Consider the following 24,635-nt stretch of genomic DNA (forward strand, 5'->3'; position numbering starts at 1 on the left):
TGGCATGCCCAAGGGACGCAACTCTGCACAGCGAATCGCGGCGCCTTAGACGACTGGGCCACCCGTGCCCCCGGTTCGTTTCGGAATCTCTCTCATCACTTACTTCGCTCAGGCATGTAATTTGATTGGATGGTAAATAGGCTGTAAATGAACCTATGGTGGTGACTGGGGTCAGATATTTGTCCTCCCGTATTCAACGTAATAAGTACCCAGGGCGCTCTCAAAATTAGAACTAGGGGGTACTTATTAGAATAAACTGTTGGTGAAAAAAACCCAACAGAGTTGAAAGATCGAAAATTTCATGGTTAATGCTGACAGCTTGAAATGATACAAAAGAAAAGTCTGTGCGTATTATACACGACAGATATATTTTTCGAGAATTTAATTGCGCATAATTAAGGATGCATATAACACACGAGTGCGTATTATACACAAATAAATAAGTCTTGTGTATATTGATCAATAGGATGGGGTGCTAATTGGGATTGTTCACTAGCCAATATATTAGCAAATAATGCCATGGGCGCTTAAAGAGTGGGGCGCATATTACGTTAAATACGGTAACTGAATGGAAACAGAATACCCTGGATTATTAAGTATGCAAGCACTACCACTCACAAGGTTAATGTCATTCCAAGGTAGAAGACAACTTCACTTTGCCATGACATTGTGCCAGATTTGGCCCCATTTATTAGCAATAACTTCTGGCAGTGTGTGTAGAGATTGCTATTTGTCCTAAATGCAATAAAACAATATTTTGGGTGACAAAGCATTCCATGATATGGCCTTGCTTAAATTCTCAGTTTCACCTATCAATTTTCAAAATGCATACAGGTACACCCATACACATCAGCATGATCAGCATTGGAAGTTATGAATGAAAGAAAGCTACAAGCCTCATATTATTTAACAACAGCTCTGGAACATTGTTGACTCAAATACCTTGGGATTGTAACATGAATGTCATGTTATCTGTAGTTTGAGTACTCAAATTAGACCACAATGTCCACATTAAACCATGGTATTTACATCAAACCAGTGTGTCCATATTCGACTGTAGAGACACTATTAGACCAAAGTACTCACACAAGAATGTAGTGTCCATATCAGACCATAGTGTCCATATCACACCTTAATACTCCTATCAGACCATAGTGTCCATATTAGACCATAGTGTCCATATTAGACCATAGTGTCCATATTAGACATAAGTCTCCATATCAGACCATAGTGTCAGTATCACACCATAATACTCCTATCAGACCATAGTGTCCATATTAGACCATAGTGTCCATATTAGACATAAGTCTCCATATCAGACCATAGTGTCAGTATCACACCATAATACTCATATCAGACCATAGTGTCCATATTAGACAATAGTGTCCATATCGGACCATAGTGTCCATATTACACAATAGTACTCATATCAGACCATCATGGCCATATTAGACCATAGTGTCCATATTAGACCATAGTACCCATATTAGACCATAAAGTCCATATCAGACCATAGTGTCCATATTAAACCATAGTGTCCATATTAGACATGTCTCCATATCACACACCATAGTACCCATATTAGACCATCGTGTCCATATTAGACCATAGTGTCGATATTAGACCAGTGTCCATATCACACCATAGTACCCATATTAGACCATAGTGTCCACAGTATCCATATTAGACCATAGTGTCCATATCACACCAAAGTACCAATATTAGACAATGGTGTCCATATCAGACCTCACTGCCCACATTAGAGCAGCAGATGACGATTCCACTGGGATCATGAAGATATATAATCTTAAATTCAATGTCAAGTTAGTGGTGTTTGAGTTGACATGATTTCCCTGTACAGTCTGTACAACATGTACAAGGGTCTGTTCTTCAACCTCCAGAAATGTTCATTTGAACTATGTCCCACTGCAGGACAATCTCTGACAACATTTGGGTTTGAAGAACCATCTGAGTTCAATGATCATTTAGAGACCGAGGTTTTAATACTAAGTACATTGGTGCATTTATCAAAGATGGTGCATTGTAGCATGACAGGCGTGTTGCCATGCCTGTGTCATGGTATGGTCCGTGTATCATTACATTTAATATCGTACATGTTATTGCAAACCATCTTATTCCGTGGGAATGATTTTTCAAGCCATTTTGATATTGTTTTATAACTGAAGGAATATATAAAGCAATCGACCAACTGTTGTTAACTTATTAGAAGTACTTAGCACTGTCAAATTGTGACATGGAATGAACTTAGCATGAAACTGTCTTGAAATTGGTATTTCTTCAACAAGTTTAACATGTCATGGCTTGGAAAAATATGTACAAATTCCCATAAAAAATTGTTCAGACTATCTGAATATGTCTTCTTGTACATGTTGTGCGTTAAACTTAAATATAAATAAAAAACTCTCCTGAAATCCAACCTAATGTTATCTACATAATGTCACAGTATTCTTTTGTTGGACAAAGTTTTTAAATCTTATCATTTCCAACAAAACCTGAAAACATATATATATGAAATCATGTATCTTCATATACTATGCATGTCGTCCTCTTGTTTGATACAAGGAACAATCTTGTAAACATCTAGCAATGTTTGAGAAAAGTATCAGGACACTTTCAGTTTGTTCTGAAAATATTGAAAGATCGTGTAGGGGCTAGGTAATGGCCACTCGAACTGGTTGGGCACCACCCCGTCGCACTTGGACTCGAAGAATGAAAACATGGGGAACCAAACTCGGGTGCGCTCTGCGTCCTGCTGCATGAGTGAACGGTTGTTGGCGAGGGTGTGGTAGTACATGAACAGCCGGGAGCTGAGGTAGAAGGAGATGAACACGTCAATGGAGTAGTGCTCGTGGGCGGCCAAGATGAAGAATATGCCGAAGACATTCAGCACCCATGACATCATGTGAAGAAGGTAGGCCTTCTGTTGGGGTGTATCTGAAACAAACAGGTTCATATTAAGATTACATGTATTTAGCTCCATAGTTTCAAGATGAGGCTACAAGAGCATCTCCTTAAATTGAGAGTTAAAATGACTACATTCTCTTGACAACCCCACATTACAATTACCGTATTTGCCCTAATAAGAGCTCTGCTTTAATGAGTGCACCATGACCAGCTTCTAGACCAATATGTAAGTAATCTTTGTAAGCGCTCCCTCATAAAACCAAACATTTATATGACACTCAGTACTTTCTTGTGTCTATTGCAAGTTTTCTTTCTTCATAGAAGAGGTATGTAATTGCCTATTAACTATTAATAGTATTTTAGACCATGTCAAATTGTGATGGTGCTTATTACAGTAAATACGACAGTATTGCGGCAAATACAGTATTTTTTCTATTTCTGAATTAATCGTCTTCTCATAAAACAGCACAAAAAACATGCATTTTAATCACCTGCATCTACTGATCTAGATGAGGCCATAACACAATGTGTGCAAGACAGGCCTTTAGTAATGTCTGAAACAGTTCCAAGTGGCTTATTCAACTAATTGCTTAGAATTTCACATATTCTTAATTCACATGAAGAAAAGAACATAAAATCACACAAAAACAAGTTTGGTGTATCTGAAGCAGATTACCATGGCAACAGATTACTGAAAAATAGTTCCACTTCAAAACTCGCCACAGATGGACATGCTGTCAACATATCAATAAACTAATTAATATATGTGCCCAAAACCTTTGTATGAGACTGCCCAATCTGTCTCAGGGACTTTTACAGCAGATTGTTTGTCCTAATGTATGCACCATTATCTTAATGACATGACGAGACCAAAAGACATTTACTAGATATGCTAACTCGGCATATTACAGGTGGCTAAGTTGCAGACTGTTCTGATGACGATCAGGAGATAAACATAGTAAATACGGTGTTTCCTCGCTATTGCGCCCTTCAATATAGCACAAACTTGGTTATAGTGTGCGGTAACGCATGGCTCCCAAAATTTACTTACATTATTAATAAACTCAAGTTTAACACTGACTAAATGTTTTTCCCTAATCTCAAAAAATTTCTTCAGCTGATCACCGCAAGCACGTAACACCAGAAATACCAGTCAACAAACCCGAACTGAAATTCGTAATTTAATCCCATTATTATACTACCTGGTCATAAAATCGTGTTCAATGTATATCTGGACGTATTTTTGTGATATATTTATTTAATTCAAAATTTCATTCAATATTGTTTAAATTAATTTTGGTGAAATCGCGTGTGAGGGATTTACAGCAACCACAGTCAGATTATCGCTATTGACACCTTGAAACAAGCCTTAGTTGCCAGAGAATGGATACATATATCATAAATGCCATACTGTGACTCGTTAAAAGTCACATTTTCAATTGCGCCCCTTACCTAAGCGTTCTCAAAAAGCTGCGAGAAATACTCTGTCTGCAATATGACACCATGTTACAATGGAAGATGTCATATGCTTCCATGACAACAGGACAGTCAGGAAAAGAATTCGAATGCAGTTCATAGCCCCGAATTTCAAAGGGTTTTAATCCCATTTAAATTTTCTTAACCAATCAGATTTCAGCACAAACTCCCTACTAAATTCAGATGTCTACTGTTGGTTAGGGCGTTCTTCATTCACAGTGACACATCCATGTTCACACACTAACAGTAAGTTGGAAGAGTTGCAGGCCTATTTCCAGCCATCAAGCTTATCCAACATGTCTACATAGTTCCGAGAAACTTGAAACTTCTTCTGGACATGACTTCCTTATTTCATTTTCTTTAAAATTAAAAAAGTGTTATTAAAATATGGAAACAAAGAGCATATTTAGAATACAGTACCATAACTGCTTGTTAGGACGATCTCTACACATTGCTCCAGTAGGTCACCGATCTCTACAGTAGGTCATGTGTCTCAAAGAAAAGAAACCAGTTTTTGTAAAAATCCGCCGGACGCGACGCAAAGAAGGATACATTTGGTGGAGAGTCAAACACTTCTATAGGACATGCCCCAATATCATAAATTAACACGAACCCTCAGGCAGTTAATCTAAAAAGGTAACCTCTCAAAACACAAATGTCCTTTTCTAGCAAACTTTTTCAAATCCTATTTGTGACCTTGAAGATCACAAAATGTATGTTAAAACTGACTCTTCCATAATTGCCCCTTACTTGTTGTATGTTTTTTTATTAGTTTGTTGTTTAACCCTGCACTCAGCAATATTCCAGCTATCTGGACCAGACAATCCAGTGACTGACATCATGAGCATCGATCCATGCAATTGGGATACGATAACATGCATCAACCAAATCAGCAAGCCTGACCACCCGATCCCGCTAGTCGTCTCTTACGACATGCATAGTTGCCTCTTACGGCAATCATGGGTTGCTGAAGACCAATTCTAATCTGAATCTTCATGGGTCTACTTGTGTTATGAGTCATTATGACACTAATATGTAAACCAAACTAAAGACCACAATAAAAATGATGAGGGTGATCTAGTGCAAAGGGACAGAAGTCGATAATATTAAAATAAAATTGATTACACAAATACAATACAATAATATCATGACAATTACTCAAAATATGACAACTTTTTTACCATGTTAAACACATCAACAGTAAAAAGACTCTTCCTGATATGTTGTATATATATCTGACAACCTTAATCATGTTCAAATAGACCTCAGGCCAAAATATTTATTTTGATAACTTTCTGATTCTGCCCACATCTGTAAAATAATAATGATCCATCTCTAACATCTCTAACCTATAATTTCACGACCAGTGAATAATTACTTTGCAAATAATTTTCTCCTGGAGTCATTGCATATGTATTACCTGAAAATGATTACAGGTAGCAAGTCTACATATCTGTAAAATAATAATGATCCATCTCTAACATCTCTAACCTATAATTTCACGACCAGTGAATAATTACTTTGCAAATAATTTTCTCCTGGAGTCATTGCATATGTATTACCTGAAAATGATTACAGGTAGCAAGTCTACATATCTGTAAAATAATAATGATCCATCTCTAACATCTCTAACCTATAATTTCACGACCAGTGAATAATTACTTTGCAAATAATTTTCTCCTGGAGTCATTGCATATGTATTACCTGAAAATGATTACAGGTAGCAAGTCTACATTAGCAAGTGTGGAGGAACAGCATCAGTACAAGACTGTGGAGTATTGAAGGTGGTTCTGTTGGTAAGGGTTTCATTCAGATTTTTGAAATATTTGAATCTTTAACATTTGTGCTAGATTGTTTTTTTCACGTTTGTTTGTTTAATGCCACACTCAGCAATATTCCAGCTATATGACGGCGGTTTGTTAATAATTGAGTCTGGACCAGACAACATCATGAGCATCGATCCATGCAATTGGGATACGATGACATGCATCAACCAAGTCAGCGAGCCTGACAATCTGATCCCGTTAGTCACCTCTAAAACAAGCATATTTGGCTTATACGGCAAGCATGGGTTGCTGAAGATGTATTCTACCCCGGATCTTCACGGGTAGTTTGATATTTGTAAAAAACATCTGGAAGGCAGATTAACTATAGTAATATGAAATAAATTAGTCCTTAACTTCTTTTAAGAAGTATATAATATGCTCTGATAGGTGCCTACAGGAGCCTACTTCCAGCGAATTATGTAATCACTGGAACATTAGAAAATTAGAACAAATTGCTTCATGTCAATGTACACATTGTATAGATCTATCATCTGCAGAGAACATACATTGGGCCTTCAAATTCATAAGTGCAAGTACTAATAATCATTCTGATCCCTTATGCAATACATTTCACATACAGAGACACTCAACCTACTCCAAATGCTCTACTGAAAGATTTTATTTTCAATTGAATGAAATTAATGAAAACAGATGACAAAGACTTCGGGCAACACAAGCCATCGTGCACCTGTTTCTATTTCCTCTGACTACCACAACACACAGGGAGTGACATATGAACTATAGTCTGAAATTCAATGAATCATCCTCCACAGCTGTTGCCATGGGATCATAAAGGGCAAAGGGAGTGCACTCCTCCAGCATTACCTTCTGCCAACATGTGTTCACCATTTGTAAAGCTCTCACATTCAATGGCATGGTGATGGCTCAGCATACGTTATTTGCTGCTTGTTTGCTCACATTAACCTGTTTACATACCTGCACAAAACATGTCGACATAGTGAGTGAGTGAGTGAGTATGGTTTTACGCCGCTTTTCGCAATATTCAAGCAATATCACGGCGAGGGACACCAGAAATGGGCTTCACACATTGTACCCATGTCGGGAATCGAACCCGGGTCTTCGGCGTGACGAGCGAACGCTTTAACCACCAGGCTACCCGACCGCCCCTTATGTCGACATAGAGATACTCTTGAATACATGTCAGTCATACTATACTGCAGCCAAACTAACCATGCTAACATTCAGTTTTTTTAACAAGTTGCTTTATGGATCAAACATAATTAAATTTCCTTGCTGAATTTGTTACTTCAATAATGAAATAAACTTCAACATAGGACAATTTTGAATGCGAAATTATATCTCAATCATGTTGACTTTGGGGAAAGAACTCTCTTTTTCTTTCTTTTCACCTGAAAATTGCTTTTGGTATTCACATTTAAAAAAAATAAAATTTATATTTCTATTTCAACACCAACCAAGCCTTTAGGTTTGGAAAAATTTGGGAACCAAGTAATTAAACAATGGATTTGTACAAATATCTGCACTGAGAAGTGCACTTTTGGGATGAGATGCATATCCAACCATGTTCAATGAATACTGAATTTTCATTTCAGATGGAAATATAATATCAGCGATTTGCATTTTAATGAGAATATTATCAAGGTGTGGAGGTGAGATCAAAGGTGCTGCAAATCAGCAATTTTTTGTCTTGTGAACCAACCCCATCTTCCCGAGGCAAGGGAGTTAACTTACTGTATAGTCCCGTTTCCACCCTTGCCAAACTAGCCTGCAATTATGGAGTTACATCTTGGCTGGACTAACAAGTCTATGCATAGTCTAATCAAAATCGCACAATGAAGTCAACAACCGGTTTGTAAAGAACATGGATTTCAACAGGCAGATTTCATTCAGCTGCAGGATTTGCAAAAGACTTGTACTGTCAAATGGTGTCAACGGATATTTTGCAAATCTTTTCAGTTTTTATAATCAAGGTGCTCACATAACTTTTCTGCACTTTGTGAAGTAAGACACATTTTATAACAACATATATCTTGATCATCGATCAGATTGTCTTGACTGGGCACCACCATTTTGTTTGAAACAAATGCAAGTGATATGAGAGGTGGAATCTGATTGATCAATAGGGGGGGTCATAGAAGGGACATAACTGGTAATAGCCACTGTTCGGCAAGGGTGGAAACTTTGAGTCAGTTAACTCCCTTGCCTCGGGAAGATGACCATCCCCGTCAGTAAGAGCAAACACAGAGACAGAGTTATTTCATTGGTACACAAGGCACCACGGACTCAGTATCTATATATCTGTTGATGGCCGCAGAACATTTTTTAAGGCCAGTGCCTTTCAAACAACCCCAGTAAAGTGCAAAGCACAAGTCAGCAGTGGCCGTTGATCTGCCTAACTCAGGTTAGAACCAGTCTCAACCAGTAGCAGTAACTAAATGTTCCATGGTAGGCTATACTACACTCCATTATAGGGGCTACATGTGCTAAACAATGCTACTATTTTGGGAAAGCACATTAACTTCCAATTCCATCTCAATAATGTCAGCAGTAAGCACAAATAACTCACAGTGACCGCAACCATACTTCTAAATTAGGTCTCAAGAGCAAGGTCATATAGTGACATGTAAACAATATCGCTTAAAACTCTTGTATTCCGTTGTGTATTCTGGTTCTTATATGTTTTGTTTGCGTCCAAAATTATTTTCACAATCCTTTTTTTTCAACTTGAACCTTATTTGATAAAGAAGACAGGAATAATGACAGAAGAAAAGTCAAATAAGAGCCGCTGGTACACACGAAGTGAAGCATTTCACTACATACATTATTGACATTCTTTGCCCCCTATAGATCAGGGGACTCTGATATGGAGGCCAGGTTAGTTTGGCTGCTAAGAAGGACTTGAATAACCTTGCAAATGGTCAACTGCTTAAGATAATTAATATGGCTCTAAGTACACACTCACATTCCGTGATGAAAAAGTTAAGGAGAGTGATGATTGCCGTGTGTCCACTGAACATATAGTCTCCGCAGGTCCGGACTCCCTGCAGGGTCATACCACATCCTTTCCAGATCTCAAAAGCTCTCTCCAACTTCGTCCAAAAGCTGCCGTAAGTCTGAGAGTAAGAAACAAACTGGTGGTAGAGGGAGAACCCAACTTTTTAGAGCTGTTCTTGTTTGTTTGTTTATACATATGACGCAGTCATCAATATTCCATATATCATAGCAGCCTGTAATTTGACAGATAAACCAGTGAATGATACGAGTGATATCACACTGCTGTGACATCATTCAAAGACAAGTGATGTATTGCCAGCCTGTAGTCATCACGGTCATGGTAGATATAATTTGTTGGTTTGTTGTTTAACGCAGCACTCAGCAATATCCCATCTATAAGACGGCGTTCTGCAAATAATCGAGTCTGGACCAGACACAGTGATTGACATCATGAGCACCAATACACCCAATTGGAATACGACGATAAGCATCAACCAAAGCAAGCCTGACCACCCGATCCTGTTAGTCGCCTCATACGACAAGCATAGTCGCCTTTGATGGCAAGCATTGGTTGCTAAAGACCTGTTATACCCAGGATCTGTTCGGGTCAGGTAGATGTCAAGTACTTCAAAGTGGTTTCCCACGGATCCCAATTATTATATCAAGTATTAATCTTAATACTGCTGGTTGACAGGATAGATCAGTCTCATTAAACTCAGATCTTATACTCTGACAGAAGCCTCTCTGTGTTACCTTCATCCCTTATACACCCCTTGAGATAGGTCAACAACCCATATTGTTATACCTCTATTAAGAATCTTGCAATTCCATTGGTTAACCTGTACCACGTGACGAAACAATATATTTCCATGTAGACCCCAACATCATGTGACTGACACTGACATCGAATATTGACTCATCACATGATCAGTGTTGACCTGTCACGTGATGAATATTGACCATGTTGACACGTCTGCTAGAAAACAAAATGGCGTCTGGTACAAACATTTTACAGTTCGCAGCTTAATTACTGTGTTATGAAACAGTTTGAGGATTCATAAACTTTAAAGTGAACTTCAGTACAACAAAACAAATGATTACTCTTGATGAGATAAAAAAAGCAAAAACAAGGACCCAAGGATCCTACCCCTTTGGTTCTCTGACCGGGCTACAGCCTCGGTCTGGTCAGACCACCTCAGGGGTCGGGTCATTGGGTCCTTGTTTGGGCATATTGACCACGTCATGAGTAATTATTTATATAATGTAAATCCCTGCATGAACGTCATGAGCCTACCTTGCCACTACACTGAAGGTGTGCTCCGGGTACAGACAGCGAGGTGATGAACATTGTTATACATCGCAGCAGGAAGATAGTGCCCGCCAATGAAAACATCCTCCTCATCAAGATGAACCTTGTAGAAACAGAGAAATAACAACATCAATTGACTACTCCATCATCAACCTTCAGACAGATCTTGACAAGTGACTCATGTTTAAAAATGGTTTCGGACAATAGGTCAAAGGACTCGCATACAAATTGTTTAGATTTGATTGCTGCTTAACACCATTCACTGATGTATTTCCAGCAAACTTTAACTCCAACCTAGTTCGGCAAAGGTGGAAACTGGACTTTTATAGTCAGTTAACTCCCTTGCCTCAGGAAGATGACCAGTGATTGACATTAGGACCATTGTCCCAATATTGTTAGGGTGTGATGACATTCAATCAAGTAATTCCCTGAAACTGACCATCCAATCCTCTAGTTGCCTCGTACAACCTGCATAAGTTGTTGCGTACTTCACATTTAACCCAGAAATCATGTCTGGGAGCATACTGTTTAGAAATGGAGGGTCATTTGGTATTTTTCAGAGAAGTCAAAATATTCAATGACAAAGATCCCCTTGCAATCTGAAGCACACAAGTTCTTGACTTAAATGTCTCATAAACAAGACTCAAAGACAGATAATGTATTCTTCCTTGTATAAAACCTACCTATGTTTGTGGAAGAACAGGATTGCGCACCACATCAAAGAAAGAGTTAACCCAACCAACTCGCAGGCTTCAAACGCCCATGACACATAGGGCATATTATCCAAGAAGAAGTCTGGTAATGGTGGAAACTTCTGCATGTCGGGGACTCTGTCATGGACAACCACCATCACAAGTGCTGTCAATAGGGTCACCGCGAACACATACACAAAACTCAGGACAGTCTTCCAAATCTCGGGATCAAGACTCTGGGAGCACCTCCCTCGAAGGCTGGGGCTCCCCATGGCACTCTGGGCATATTCCCAGTCACTGCTGTTGCTGATGTTGAGACGAGGAGGACTGTAGATGTTGGTACGGTTATCACCAACTGAGCCATTAAGATGTGCAAAGCTGCGGAGCTCGGCCTGATTTTCCTGATGTAGAATGTTGATCTTGATGACGAGTCGTTTGACATCACCAAGTACTGGGATGTTGAGGGGAGGCCGTCTCAGGTCGTCTTCTGTGAGAGACAACAGGGCCAATCCATCGATCTTGTGCTCTTCGCACAACAGTTGTCTGTAGCGTGTGAAGTTGTTTGCCTCCAGCCATTGTTCCACGTCCTCACAGGACCAGTTGACTACGTCCGTCATCACACTGCAATAGGACAACCATTCAATACTTTATAAGTGTATAATGCATAACGACCACATCTAAATCATTTATTCCCAATCATAGCTAAACATGTGAAACTGCCTAGATAAAGAATTTTCCATATTAAAATGTTAGTTGCGCTTTCATGCCAATTTCAAAAGTATTTCAGTTCACGATATGTCGTTTTAATGTGAGAGGAAAGCCTGAAGTGAGCACATGTCTTGGACATTTACTGCTTTGGTGGAACCAACAAGAATGGGCATGGTGCCAACAAACCAATCTCCATAATCAGGGCAAATGAGGGATTAGAACCCATGATCATAGGATTATGGCACACCAAAGGGACAGTGGATTGTGGGCCAACGGACCAACTAATCATTATTCCAGAGTAATGTTCCTATGTATATATTATGTAAGCATTGCAATTGAACAAAAGACCAGAAAGCAGGGTTAATAATAATATATATATTGAAAGGGTTCAGATTAACAATGTGATCAGTGCACTTTTTCAATGTCGTAAACATGACTTTGTACCTTGAATAAAAACTGAATTAAAAAAATGACTATCTTTTGATTTTCTGGAATTTGTTCTTGCCCAGAAATATTTTCTGAATTATTATGTTTTGTTTTGTTTTTTTGTTGTTTAATGCCGCACTCAGCAATATTCCAGCTATATGACGGCGGTCTGTAAAAATCGAGTCTGGACCGGACAATCCAGTGATTGACATCATGAGCATCGATCCACAACATTGGTATACGATAACAAGCATCAACCAAGTCAGCGAGCCTGACCACCCGATCCCGTTAGTCGCCTCTTATGACAAGCATAGTTGCCTTTTACGGGCAAGCATGGGTTGCTGAAGACCTATTCTATTCTGGATCTTCACGGGTCTTATAATATATTATGATATAATCCAGTTGTTTTGTCAGGTGATCATATCAATTTGACAAAATGGGTAGAGTGTACATGACATACTTTGTAGGCACCTATCTTTACGAACTGTACATGCAGTAGACATGGTAGAGAACTATAAATTCCAGTGGCTATTACAAGTTATGTCTCTTCTATGTCCCTCCTATTGACCAATCAGATTCCACCTCTCATATCACTTCTTTTGCAAACAAAACAGCAGCACCCAGTCAAGACTATCTGATCAATGATTCGCGAAATGCATCAAATCATGTAAGCACCTTGAATACAAACATGAAAAGATTCGAAAAATATTTGTTGATGCTCAGTTAATGGTATACATGCTTTGCAAATCCTGCAATCAACCGAAATCTGCACGGCAGTTTACACACTGAATGTCGATTTCATTATGTCATTTTGATTGGACTATGCATAGACTCGTTAGTCCAACCAAAATATAACTCCATAATTCCAGCCTAGCTTGGCAAGGGTGGAAACTGGGCTTCGATTGTCAGTTAACTCACTTGCCTTGGGAAGATGATACTTCGTGGGAATCACATCCATCAAACTTAATGTATACATATGGTGCCTTGACAAGCTTGTTAAAAAATAATAATTCTAAACAGTGTTAATCCTTCACATTTTTTTTAAATTTGGGTTAAATTGAATGATTTACTAATTGTAGCAAAGGTTGTTTTGTATAAGTTTTAATTTGACCATATTGACCAATACAATGTTTTTGGTACAATGTTTCTTTAATAGTTTTGTAAAACAATATACCGTATTTGATGTAATAAGCGCCCAGGGCGCTCTCAAAATTAGGAATAGGGGGCTCTTATTAGAATATTATTTTTGGTGGAAAAAACAAACAGCTGAAAGATAAATTTTGTGGTTTATGCTGACAGCCTGAAATGTTTATATACGACAGATATATTTGTCCAGAATTTAATTGGCCATAATTAAGGGTTCATATAGCACACAAGTGCGTAAAAAGTCTTGTGTACATTGATCATTCAGAAGGGGTGCTAATTTGGATTGTTCACTAGCTAATGTATTAGCAAATATCGCTGTGGGTGCTTATTAGAGCGAGGCACTTATTATGCCGAATACGGTATTGTGCATGTCACATGGTCTTAGCATGTTTGAAAATTTTCTTTTTCATAAATCATACCTGAATACATAAATCATTTAAATAAATATTTTTCCAGCAAGTGTTATAACATATATATATAAGCATGATAAGGTTATAACACAGTATGCAACCTACCAGTGATTCTCAGCCTTGACAACTAAAATATTGGGGGAAATTCCAGAAAGATTTGTGAATCAAACAAATAGCTTAGTCAAACATTCAACATGCTGATGAATATAAAGAGACATTTCCTGAACTTTGGACTAGCCTACAAAACTATGGTTCACACAACCTTTGACCTTACTGACCTTTGTCTCCTGTATACACTCGGCAGGTGGACAACAAGAGTGCTATTGCACTTATACATGTAGGTTTGTGATACTGATAGAGTTGGACTTCCAAGCCTTAATATTGTTATACTAGGTAGATAAGATTTCATCAGGCGTAAATGGATACTTTATATAATAATACTTTGGGATTTTATCTTAAACCCTATCCAGGCAGACTGATCTGTTTACTAGTTTAACAATTAACATGGTTAGGTTTGTCCAAAAGTTTACAAAAGTTAAATAGAAAACAATGTGGAATTTGTGTTTGAATAAAAATGTACCTTTTACATTGTCTTGTTTAACTGTTTGATTGTCATTCCAGAAGTTGGTGTGTAAATATGAATATATACAACTTTGTGTTTTGTTTGTTTGTTATACAACTTAAATTGATCATGTTTATAGTCAGTAGAGTTTTCTAAATTCAAACCAGACAAAATATTACTTTCTCTTATTTTTCGATATCTCGGAATATTGAACAAGTAAATATGGGCTATTTTTTACTAGAAAAATACCTGATGGTTAGAGTGAGTGAGTGAGTGAGTGAGTGAGTGAGTATGGTTTTACGCCGCTTTTAGCAATATTCCAGCAATATCACGGCGGGGGACACCAGAAATGGGCTTCGCACATTGTACCCATGTCGGGGATGGAACCTGGGTCTTCAGCATGACGAGCGAACGCTTTAACCACTAGGCTACCCGACCGCCCCCCTGATGGATAGAAAACTGACAGACGCAATACATAGTTTTTTAAATGGCTTACAGATTTTTGCTTATCAATTACCTTGAGTCAGTCAAAATAAATAGTTAAATATATTTTTGAAGCTGAAAATTAGATATTAGCTAACTTTGTGGAACAGAGCCCAATTGGTACAGTAAGCCCAACAGTGATGCATGCATCAGATATAATCCCATTACTTAGTCATAAACATGAAGGATTTTCTCACTTACAGAGGCCTGGCCGCTGCATTGAACACAAGCTTCCTAGAAAACACTACTGTGATGATTAATACACAGATATTGATAGTGCTCGGTCCATGCTAGGTAATTGATTGTGTTGGGCTGAGAGGCCATGTGCTTTTGTCTCAGTGGTGGGTGGAGCCATCAGTGGAAAAGAGCCACAGTCTCTACATTACCAGGATGACCTACCAGCCTACAACCCAAGTGATGGAAACTGCCAATATCGGATAACTTTCTGTGCACGAATCTTTTTTGCATGCTCACATATATTCACAAAAACACTGACAAATTTGATCAATACTTGTGAAATTTGATCCCTGCCACCAACTTAAATATCTGCTACATGTAGTTGAATGGTGCAATATCTAGAGATTATGCACCTACCAAAAAATTACTTTGGCAAATGTATTGGTTAAAATTACAACTGAAGTAACTAGTCTGCCAGTCGGTTATTGGTTTTGAGTGCCAACTGTTGCCGTTAATTAAATATTATTGACTTGTTACTTCTTTTCATTTATTTAGAAATTGTATTCTGTTAATAATATCCCCACATTATATACTGTAAATGAGAGCATATCATATATCTGACAACTGTCAGGCTTTGCTTTCAAACTTGGCTAGTAGATTCTATCTAATGTTCTAGACTTATTTGCTAGTGTCTATTTTCTATGAATGTCAAGCCCTGTGCATGATGTGCAAACACTCAAACTACAGCATATTATCGTGCTTGTTGTTTATTGCCGCACTCAGCAGTATTCCAGCTTTAGGCCGGTAGCCTGTACATAATCAAGTCAGGACCAAACAAACCAGTGTATGATATTATGAGCAACATTTAACGCCATCTGGGTACAATGACATGCTATCAACCAAGTCACTGAGTCTGACCACCCAACCAATTACAGCCTCTTACAACCAGACCCGTGAAGATCCGGGGTAGAATAGGTCTTCAGCAACCCATGCTTGCTGTGAAAGGCAACTCTGCTTGTGGTAAGAGGCGACTAACAGGATCAGGCTCGCTGACTTGGTTGAAGCAGGTCATCGATCCCAATTGCATGGATCGATGATCATGTCAATCACTGGATTGTCTGGTCCAGACTCAATTATTTACAGACAGCCGTCATATAGCTGGAATATTGTTGAGTGCCGCGTAAAACAACAAACAAACCAACCAACTTTTACAACAAGCATAGGTACATGTATTTTAACCCAGAATCCCCACAGGGTCTGCAAATCATCATGTTAAAATACACTTTGATGTGCCATAAACACAAGTAAAGACTCAAACACACTAAATGCACTAACACTGATTAAACAGTACCAAAACAGTAGCTTGCAACACTAAATCTTATTGTCATGGACAAGCCTACAATCACCTTGAATGACATGATCATGACTTTATTTCTGTCCCAGACACAAAATGAAAGTCAATCCCGAGGAAGTTAGCCGAGGAAGGCTAAGATAGAAAACGTGTGACCAAGAGCTTCAACAGTAATTGTATAAAGAGATGGAGAGTTACTGTGGCAACCAACATCTGCTGCTGAAACATCCTAGTTTCACAGAAGAATTACAACCGGTTTGCAGAGCTTGTGATAAAGCAAGCATTCTTGCCAATGGCAAATGCAATGCTTATCCATGCCCCCATTCGCATGATGAATTTGTCACAAACTGATAAGAAGTCCTTGTCCCTAAAGTTAAGATTTAAAACTGAAGAATATATTATACATTAACCCTGTGTGAAATGTTTCAACAGTGCTAGCCAGCCAGACTAGCTAGCTAATTTTTTCCAGGTAACTTCAGAGTTAAGTAGCCAATTGTTTTACCCTACCAGACGCAAGGAGAAATCGGTTATTAGAGACAGAAAATATATTTAATCTGAGTTACTAGAAATTTAATCAACAGAAAGATTAAAAATGTATGAAAACATGAGATACATAAGACAATATGATGCATTTGGATACCCCTTGAGGAAAGTCATCTGTCTGTAGTAAGCTGTGACAGCCGACTTACAGGCAAAATTACTGTTTTCAGAAATTGTTTCTATCTTGCAAGTGACCAGTTTCTTTTTGATATGGGGAAGAAAGGTTTATATGTTGCAGCTCACAAGACAGAAAATTAAGCAAGCCAACCAAGCTACCTAGATTTTATTTTCAATGGCCACAAAGAAAAAGTAGCCACAGGTTATCGGGCAGGCACTTGTATCAAACGCAAAGACAATTGCTTGATCAGCTAACCAAATGTCATGGAATCGCTTGCAATGTATTTATCTAAATAAATTCCTTTGTTATTAAGACCCACATGTCCCTAAAAGTGCCTACACCCCAACAATATTGACTGACCAATGAAATAACTACCAAGAATTCGACATCAGCCAGTCACAAAGCATAGAGTCTTATGGCACCAGTTTCAAACTGTCGACTTCCATTTCAGACTATGCATGAAAAAATATAAATTCAAGATTTGAAAACTGAACAAAACAAATTCTAGGATGTCTAACACATGGCCGAGATGAGATGGCAGTACTTCACAGAGGCTGATGGAAAGTCTATTCCGTTTGAAATGTTTATTGTATTGAAGCAGTGGTTTTGACAGCAGTAGTTGTACAGCCCACAACTGTCGCTTGGATCGTTCTTTTCAAGATTGCATGATTACAACAGTTCTGGGTGACCCATCATGGGATGTCCTCAGCTCTTTGTTTTGCGGTAATGAGATTGTGTGTGTGTATCAATGCACATGCAAACAATGTCAGTAAGAGTAATCATTGCAGCTGTCTGAAACAATCAAATGCCTATATATGAGTCAGCGATTATCCAAAGATTAATACTTCTGGTTCGGGATGTCAAAGTATCTGAAAAGTATTAAGCCTATCTTTGTAGGACGTATAGTACATCCATAACAGCTTGCATGTATTACGTACAATACTTCATGGAGATGTCATGATATGACAATCCCCTGATGTAATATGTATCCCAATACTTTGTTCAAGATATGATAGATATCACGATATTTAATTTGGGGCAATTTTGCTTGAATTTCTATATTTCACAAACACCATCAAAAAGGCTTAAAACTTCCCGAATATCTGGTCTCATATTTGAAGATAAAAAGTGTCTCATTTCAAACAATACTTGAATATGTAAATTGAGTGTCAACACCAGTAAGAAAAAAAAATAGAACAGAATTTAAGTCTTAAAACTATGTAAATGCACAGTGAAGATATAGCATAAACTAATAATGATAAAATTGTTTAATAAAATGTAGGTAGGAACCATTTTGCTAACAAAATCATTCCATTGCTGCTTCCACGTGTGAACAATACAGGAGTAAAACATGAATCGATACAGATAAGTGAGTATCATGTATCGTATCGTCTGAGAACATCACTGATCAGCTGTAGAAACTAACATTTTTGTTCCAGAAGTCCTTATAATGATAACATAAAGTAAAACCCTTAAAAATGGCAAATTTCTACTTGTCCTTATCATGCTTATGATACCTAACTATTGGGCAGTTTGGAAAGGACTGTAGGACCATTGCCAATTTCTAACGCTGCTGATACATTGATATATTGGCGTTCATGACATTCCTAATACTTTACATGCTTACGGACTGTATTAAACCAAATACACAACCAGGCAGCATGTTTCTGCAGGCACCAAAGTGACAAGGTCAAGTATCTCCAACTGAAAGAGCTTACTCCAACAGCCATTCATTCATCTTCCTTTGCCACTGTTATGAAAAGGGGCTGCAGAGTTCAAGAGGGGAAGAGAGCCTAGAAGATGATCCAAGATCAGGAAGACCTTTACCTGCCACCACTAATGAAAATGTTGATTAAAATTAGAGTGAGTGAGTGAGTGAGTGAGTGAGTGAGTGAGTGAGTGAGTTGGGTTTTACGCCGCTTTTAACATTAATCCAGTTATATCATGGCATGTCAGCTTAATGTGGGAGAAAAGCCCGAAGTGATGCAGGTCTCAGACGTTTACCACTTCGGTGAAACCCACACGGGTATGGTGCTGACAAACATAGAAACATAATTGGGGCGATCCGAACCATAGGTTTCTGGCGTGTCCAAGGGACGGGCAGATAGGGTAGCATCAAGTGCCATCTTATATCTTTTGGTATAACGGAACAAACCACTGACCTTCCACAATCCGGGCAGACACTGCTCAATCCACTACACCACTAGGGGTGTGGAAAATCAATGTCCGACTTGCCCAGACAAAAACATCATCAGCTTCAGTTGTCGCAGACAATCATGGAACGCTATAGACCTTGGGTCAATTTTGATACCATTAACAAGTACTAAATTTAGCTTTGAAAAAGTTTAACCATTGTGAATATTATCAATTCAACTGACGGACATGTATTGTTTACTACTTCTTCTGATTTACTTGCCTACCATGAAGTAGGGGTGACTATTGGTCTGGAAATCACTGTTGCTATAACTATTGATATTGAAAGAAACTATTGCAATAACTATTGATATTGCAAGCAACTATTGCGATAAATATTGAGAGTTTACAGTGTATGTTTTAGATGGATTTTAGAGTTGAATTAAACCTTGGAACTGAAGTTTCCTTTGAACTTGATAACCATAACAACAAATAATAAGTAAAGTTTGAGATATGACCGATTTGTTTTTTTCTTTACCCTTATAATTTAAGAAAAAGAAACTTCCATATTACCATGTGTTAATTACTACCACTTTTGATTAAAACCAAAAAAAATTTGAACAGCATTGCATTTATTTTATTGATATGGTAAAAACAATCGAAACTATCAATATTCCTAACTGAAATCAATACTATTGATCGGAAACTGATTTAACAATTGATTTATTGACTTTAAGTGTTTTAGTGCTTACCAATAGCAATATATGGTTATTTCAATTAATCATGACACCCCTAACATGAAGCACCTTCAAATAGGACTTAGCTTTAGCTTCACTAATGATCAACAGCTTCGCATACAACATGTCCACCCTGTTTGATAATCATTCTTTATTCCAATCTCATTAAAATCAGATCTTAGTTTTCGCTACCGCTAACCAAAGATCTGAGGACATCGCATTACGGGTCACGTCAGAACGACCTTTTGTGAACATTGACAAACCAATGAAATGACTGACAAGAAATCGACATTTGCCAATCAGAAGGCAGCTATCTCGAGCTTTACGGCGACTACGCTTAGAAACATATTCTTAAAACTGACCAAAACAACATTCTGGAATGGCTTATAGATGGCATAAATTGTATGGATATTATCATAAAACCTGTAACTGTCATTCGGAATACCCTCTGTTAAATATTTCGAGGCTGCATGACTAGAAAACACATTCCGACTGTCACTGTCAGGATCTGGTAAGCGACGCTCTGATTGGTTGGATGAAAGGTCGTGCTGACGTGACCCGTAATGGGATGTCCTCAGATCTTTGTTTAGCAGTAGCGAGAACTAAGATCTGATTTTAATGAGATTGTTCTTTATTCATACGCATTTAAGAACAAAGTAAAACTATGAGCGATTTTAGTGTATTATCAAAATCAACTAGCATAGGCAGCAATGCTGACAATAAATAAGTCTTACACGATGTCTATGACTACAAAGGTCTTAAATATGCATACATCTGCATCAGCATGTGATCAGGGTGCAAATTAAGTAATATGGATATGTATTTTCCCCCATGGCTCCAAACCATCTACCGCTGAATACAGACAAATCTTTCTTCCTTTACATCATGGCAATAGATGTGTGCAGGATTACAGGCAGGATCAGCATCGTTGTCTTAGCTGACACTGGTTGAGCTTACTTCAAAGTAGTGAGAGAACATCCGGTCTGATTTAGACAGCTACTTTTAAATAGTAAATTGGTTGTTGGGACCCTAATTTTAATCCAGTGTAAAAAGTCCATTTTGACAGTGCTTTGCAGATTAAGTTTGAGTAAAAATAATTAATTAAGGAACTGAGCTTTCACAAAAATCTGAATTCCACTGTATTTAATGAGACTCGTGAGTCTAAAAACACAAACGGGAGTGGAGCTTACTGCCTCAGTCACTCTTACTATTGTATTGTATGTATTTGCGAACATTTGATGTCGGAATGTAAAAGCAGAGCACCTTATAGCTATGATTTCACAGCTAGTGAAACCTAACTAACAACGGACCCTGAGGATCTGAGGGGGACACCTAGCCTGCTGATCCTATTAATTGTAAAACGGATGTCTGACCAACATGGGGTGCCCAACCCTAGAAATGACGAAGGGTGCTTAATCAGAAAGGGGATCCAAGGCTTTTAGAGACAGTACCTCGATGGTTCTGTGTGCTTTTAAATAACAAAACACTAAAGCCAGCTTGATTAGATCGGAAGCCAATATTATAAAAGCTTAAATAACAAAATAAATATGTCTCGGTCATGAGACGCTGTCTGCAAGGTCAGCTAAATAAACTTGGAGGCATGATTTGTTTTAGGCATTTTTGAACACTGACTGGTTAACTGTGATCTATAAAGATTTCGACAAAGGACGCATGTTAATTAATTTCTTCACCCTAAACAAACAGACAAAAAGAACGGCGGAGCTCATTGGATGTCGTCATTTGGAAATACCCCAGATGGTTATAGTTTAATAATAAAAAAAGGATCCATGCAGTGAAAGCATTTTCGGATATTGGATTGCGTCGATACTACGATTACTACTCCCTTGTTGTCATCCATGTTTTCTGGTATAACCTACACTTGTGTATTTGTCGTCATTAACTTGATGCTCAGTCAATGAATTTATTACAGGTATAATTATTAGTGGTAGCACCACTTAGATTACCTGACAAAGGTTCCCATTTGGCATTTATTGTGTCTGGGGTAATTATTCAATCTAAATCCAGGTTTGAAGTTAGGTGAAATGTGTGTTATGTAATATACACGTGGCAACCCAGCAAGAGATGAATGATCTGTTGATTTACATTTTTTGTAAATTAACGGATCGTTCCTAGTCATCAAAGGATTAACAGAAAATACGTTGATTGATTAATCACTGTTATCTTGCCCAGCAGATATGTCAAAAGTGAGTGTTTACATGTCTAGGTTTACTAAAACAAAGGGATTACACTCATATCATCATGATCATGGCGTGAAGTGCCATACTTTGTTCAAAGGGTTAACTGATAATACGTTGATTGATTGCGCATTGTTATCTATCACTCAATGGATTTTTTAGTAACTGTGGACGTTATGAAAATAGTTGTCACGTCTGGCTTTCTCAGCCGACCCTTGAGACATGACACCTATGTGAAACACCTGAAACAACCTGAGTGATCAGTTGAAAAACAAACACGGATTATAATATCCCGAAACGATATATATCTTTTAAAATATTTGATTGTTACAGAGACATGTGACATTGAATAAGTTTCCTTGCACAGCTGCAGACGAGAGGGATATTGTTCTTTTGTGTGGATATTCACGGATACATTCCTCGAACAAGGAAGCTGCCTAAAATTATGCACATAAATTTGGTAGGTTGTAATTATGGTATTTGCATTTTGTTTTCATTCATTTGCTGTAGCATTGAACCGATTCGTTCTTGTTCCTCTACGTCTAGGTTTGGAAATTCTTCAATGCGCGATAGACGTTGTTTTCACAAGTCTTTTCCTTTGTAAGCGTGTATATATTACCGTCAATTTGTAAAATGTGATTCTCTCAGGCAATTTATAAAATGTGTAAATATTTCAGTCATTTTGACTGAAAAATCTGTCCAGATTGACTAAAATTGATTAAGACGATCAAAAGGGCCTAAAAACATCACAACAGATTATTATGTAGTATTAGAAGCCAAACAACATAGAAATGTACTTTTCAACGTAACATTTTCAGTCTCTTGGTGATGACATTAAACATCAAAATGTTCGTTATCATAATAATATAGATGGAAATGTTTTTCAGTCAATTTGTAAAATAACTGAATATTTAGGCGTTTAAAAAATTTGAAAATGTTACACATTTTGACAGTAAAAAAATATACACACAAAAAGCAATGCTCAGGTGAAATATTTACTTTGTGTTTCAAGTCAAAATAGTGTAAATGAAAATATAAAAAAATAAAAAACGAAAAATTCAAGGCTGCCAACTATCATTTTCAAAGCTCTTCCAGTTGGGTTATTAGTCTTAGTCTGTCAATTTTATCTTGAATCCAGCATACTATATATTTGTCATAAGACATAAAAGCAGTATGACAAGCACACATTTTCCAACAAGATTTGCTTCTTACCCCCCCCCCCCCCCCCCCCAAATTTAAATCTGTCAGGAGTTCTTTAAGGACTTTGGCACATATTGTCATAAATCACTGTCACTGAGATAAATCTCACTTTAACATCCTTGGTACATTTTTTTGTGTACTTTGATTAACAATTATATCATTTTGTACTAATTCAAGGCTTTTCAAGAGGAACCTTAAATTTCAAGGCCATTACAAGCCTGTATAAACCCTAGTAACTTTGATGTCTAAAGCCATATTGTGATGCACCTCACTGTCGCAGTTGTCATGGTTGTAGTAGTTTTATCTATATCATTATGCCATATAATATGTAAAGTGCAGCGAAAGGCTTGCATGATGTCTGTCTGTTCTTATTTCAGAATAAGTGTGTTTGTTTACAAACAAGAGAAAAGTCTGGTCATCCACGGTGTGGTCACTGGTGCAGAAACTTCTCTCACGGAATACAATAAGCTGAGCAGAGATGAGTAAGCTCGGGGCTTATCGGCTATTGTTTACAAACAATACTTCAGAGCAGTCAATGTACTGTCCCTTTAAAGACAGATTTGGGGGTAAACTACTCTAAGGCAACCATCAGCTGAATACATACATGGGATGAGGTGAATTCGAATACACCGCCAACTCGTAAACACTATTAACAGTGAACTTGTAGACAAATTTGAATTTTGTCTAGGAGTTGGGAGTGTCTACGAATTCTCCATATTTATAAATTAGTTTAGTTACGAATTCACCAGCAGCCGCATCAACATTGGCCAATTTGGGATGGGCTTTGGCCCAAAGTTTGGGGTTAATGCTACTTCTTATCATAGTCATCGTACTCCAGATTTATCAATGAATATATATCCAAGTATGATCATAGTTCGTAGATAAATGTTTATTTGGTATGTTCATCATAAAAAAATCCTTTCACCGTCTTAAGGAAGTTAGTCCATACGTTGAATACCAGCATAACTTACGTGGGCACATGACTGCTGTAGGTTGTAAAGTCACATTGAGAGTGGGATTTAATTTAAGTAATTATGAAGGGAGTTTACTGAAATTGAATGTACACATTGTCGAAATAAAACATAACATGTGTCAATATACCAACCGAGTTGTCTACCTAATGTTCACACTCCAAAATGCTGTATGCATGTGCTACACGAGTCTATCTTCACTGTCATGTTGTTTTCATTGCTCGTGTTAACCGGAAGCGGAAGTTTATTGCATGTATCATGGGTAGTGATATAC

General features: G+C 37.8%; 1 protein-coding gene across 2 annotated transcripts; it reads right to left on the reverse strand.

Annotated features, from left to right (window-relative positions):
* LOC124134306 (sphingomyelin synthase-related protein 1-like) lies at nucleotides 1-24,592 on the reverse strand. 2 transcript variants are annotated; one of them, XM_046499054.2, is made up of 5 exons: nucleotides 24,496-24,592; nucleotides 11,196-11,825; nucleotides 10,498-10,615; nucleotides 9,172-9,322; nucleotides 1-2,955 (listed from the first exon to the last, which is right to left on the reverse strand). In XM_046499054.2, exons 2-5 carry the CDS (start codon nucleotides 11,819-11,821, stop codon nucleotides 2,624-2,626), a joined length of 1,227 nt encoding a protein of 408 aa, XP_046355010.2. In that variant the 5' UTR covers nucleotides 11,822-11,825; nucleotides 24,496-24,592; the 3' UTR covers nucleotides 1-2,623. The 2 variants fall into 2 exon arrangements, with proteins under 2 accessions (XP_046355010.2, XP_046355009.2); XM_046499053.2 differs by having other exon boundaries at nucleotides 24,508-24,586.
* Nucleotides 24,593-24,635: the final 43 nt, after the last annotated feature.

Source organism: Haliotis rufescens, unplaced genomic scaffold, assembly GCF_023055435.1.
Source record: "Haliotis rufescens isolate VD_foot unplaced genomic scaffold, xgHalRufe1.0.p SCAF_11, whole genome shotgun sequence".
NCBI lineage: Eukaryota > Metazoa > Mollusca > Gastropoda > Lepetellida > Haliotidae > Haliotis > Haliotis rufescens.

Excerpts from the sequence above, each read along its gene's own strand:
- LOC124134306 (XM_046499053.2), bottom strand. The coding sequence starts at position 24,539 with ATGCATACAGCATTTTGGAGTGTGAACATTAG. Across the intron at positions 11,826-24,507 it reads TTTTGGAGTGTGAACATTAG|TGTGATGACGGACGTAGTCA; the intron begins GTAGACAACTCG and ends GTCCTATTGCAG. Across the intron at positions 9,323-10,497 it reads ACCTTCAGTGTAGTGGCAAG|ACTTACGGCAGCTTTTGGAC; the intron begins GTAGGCTCATGA and ends TCTTACTCTCAG.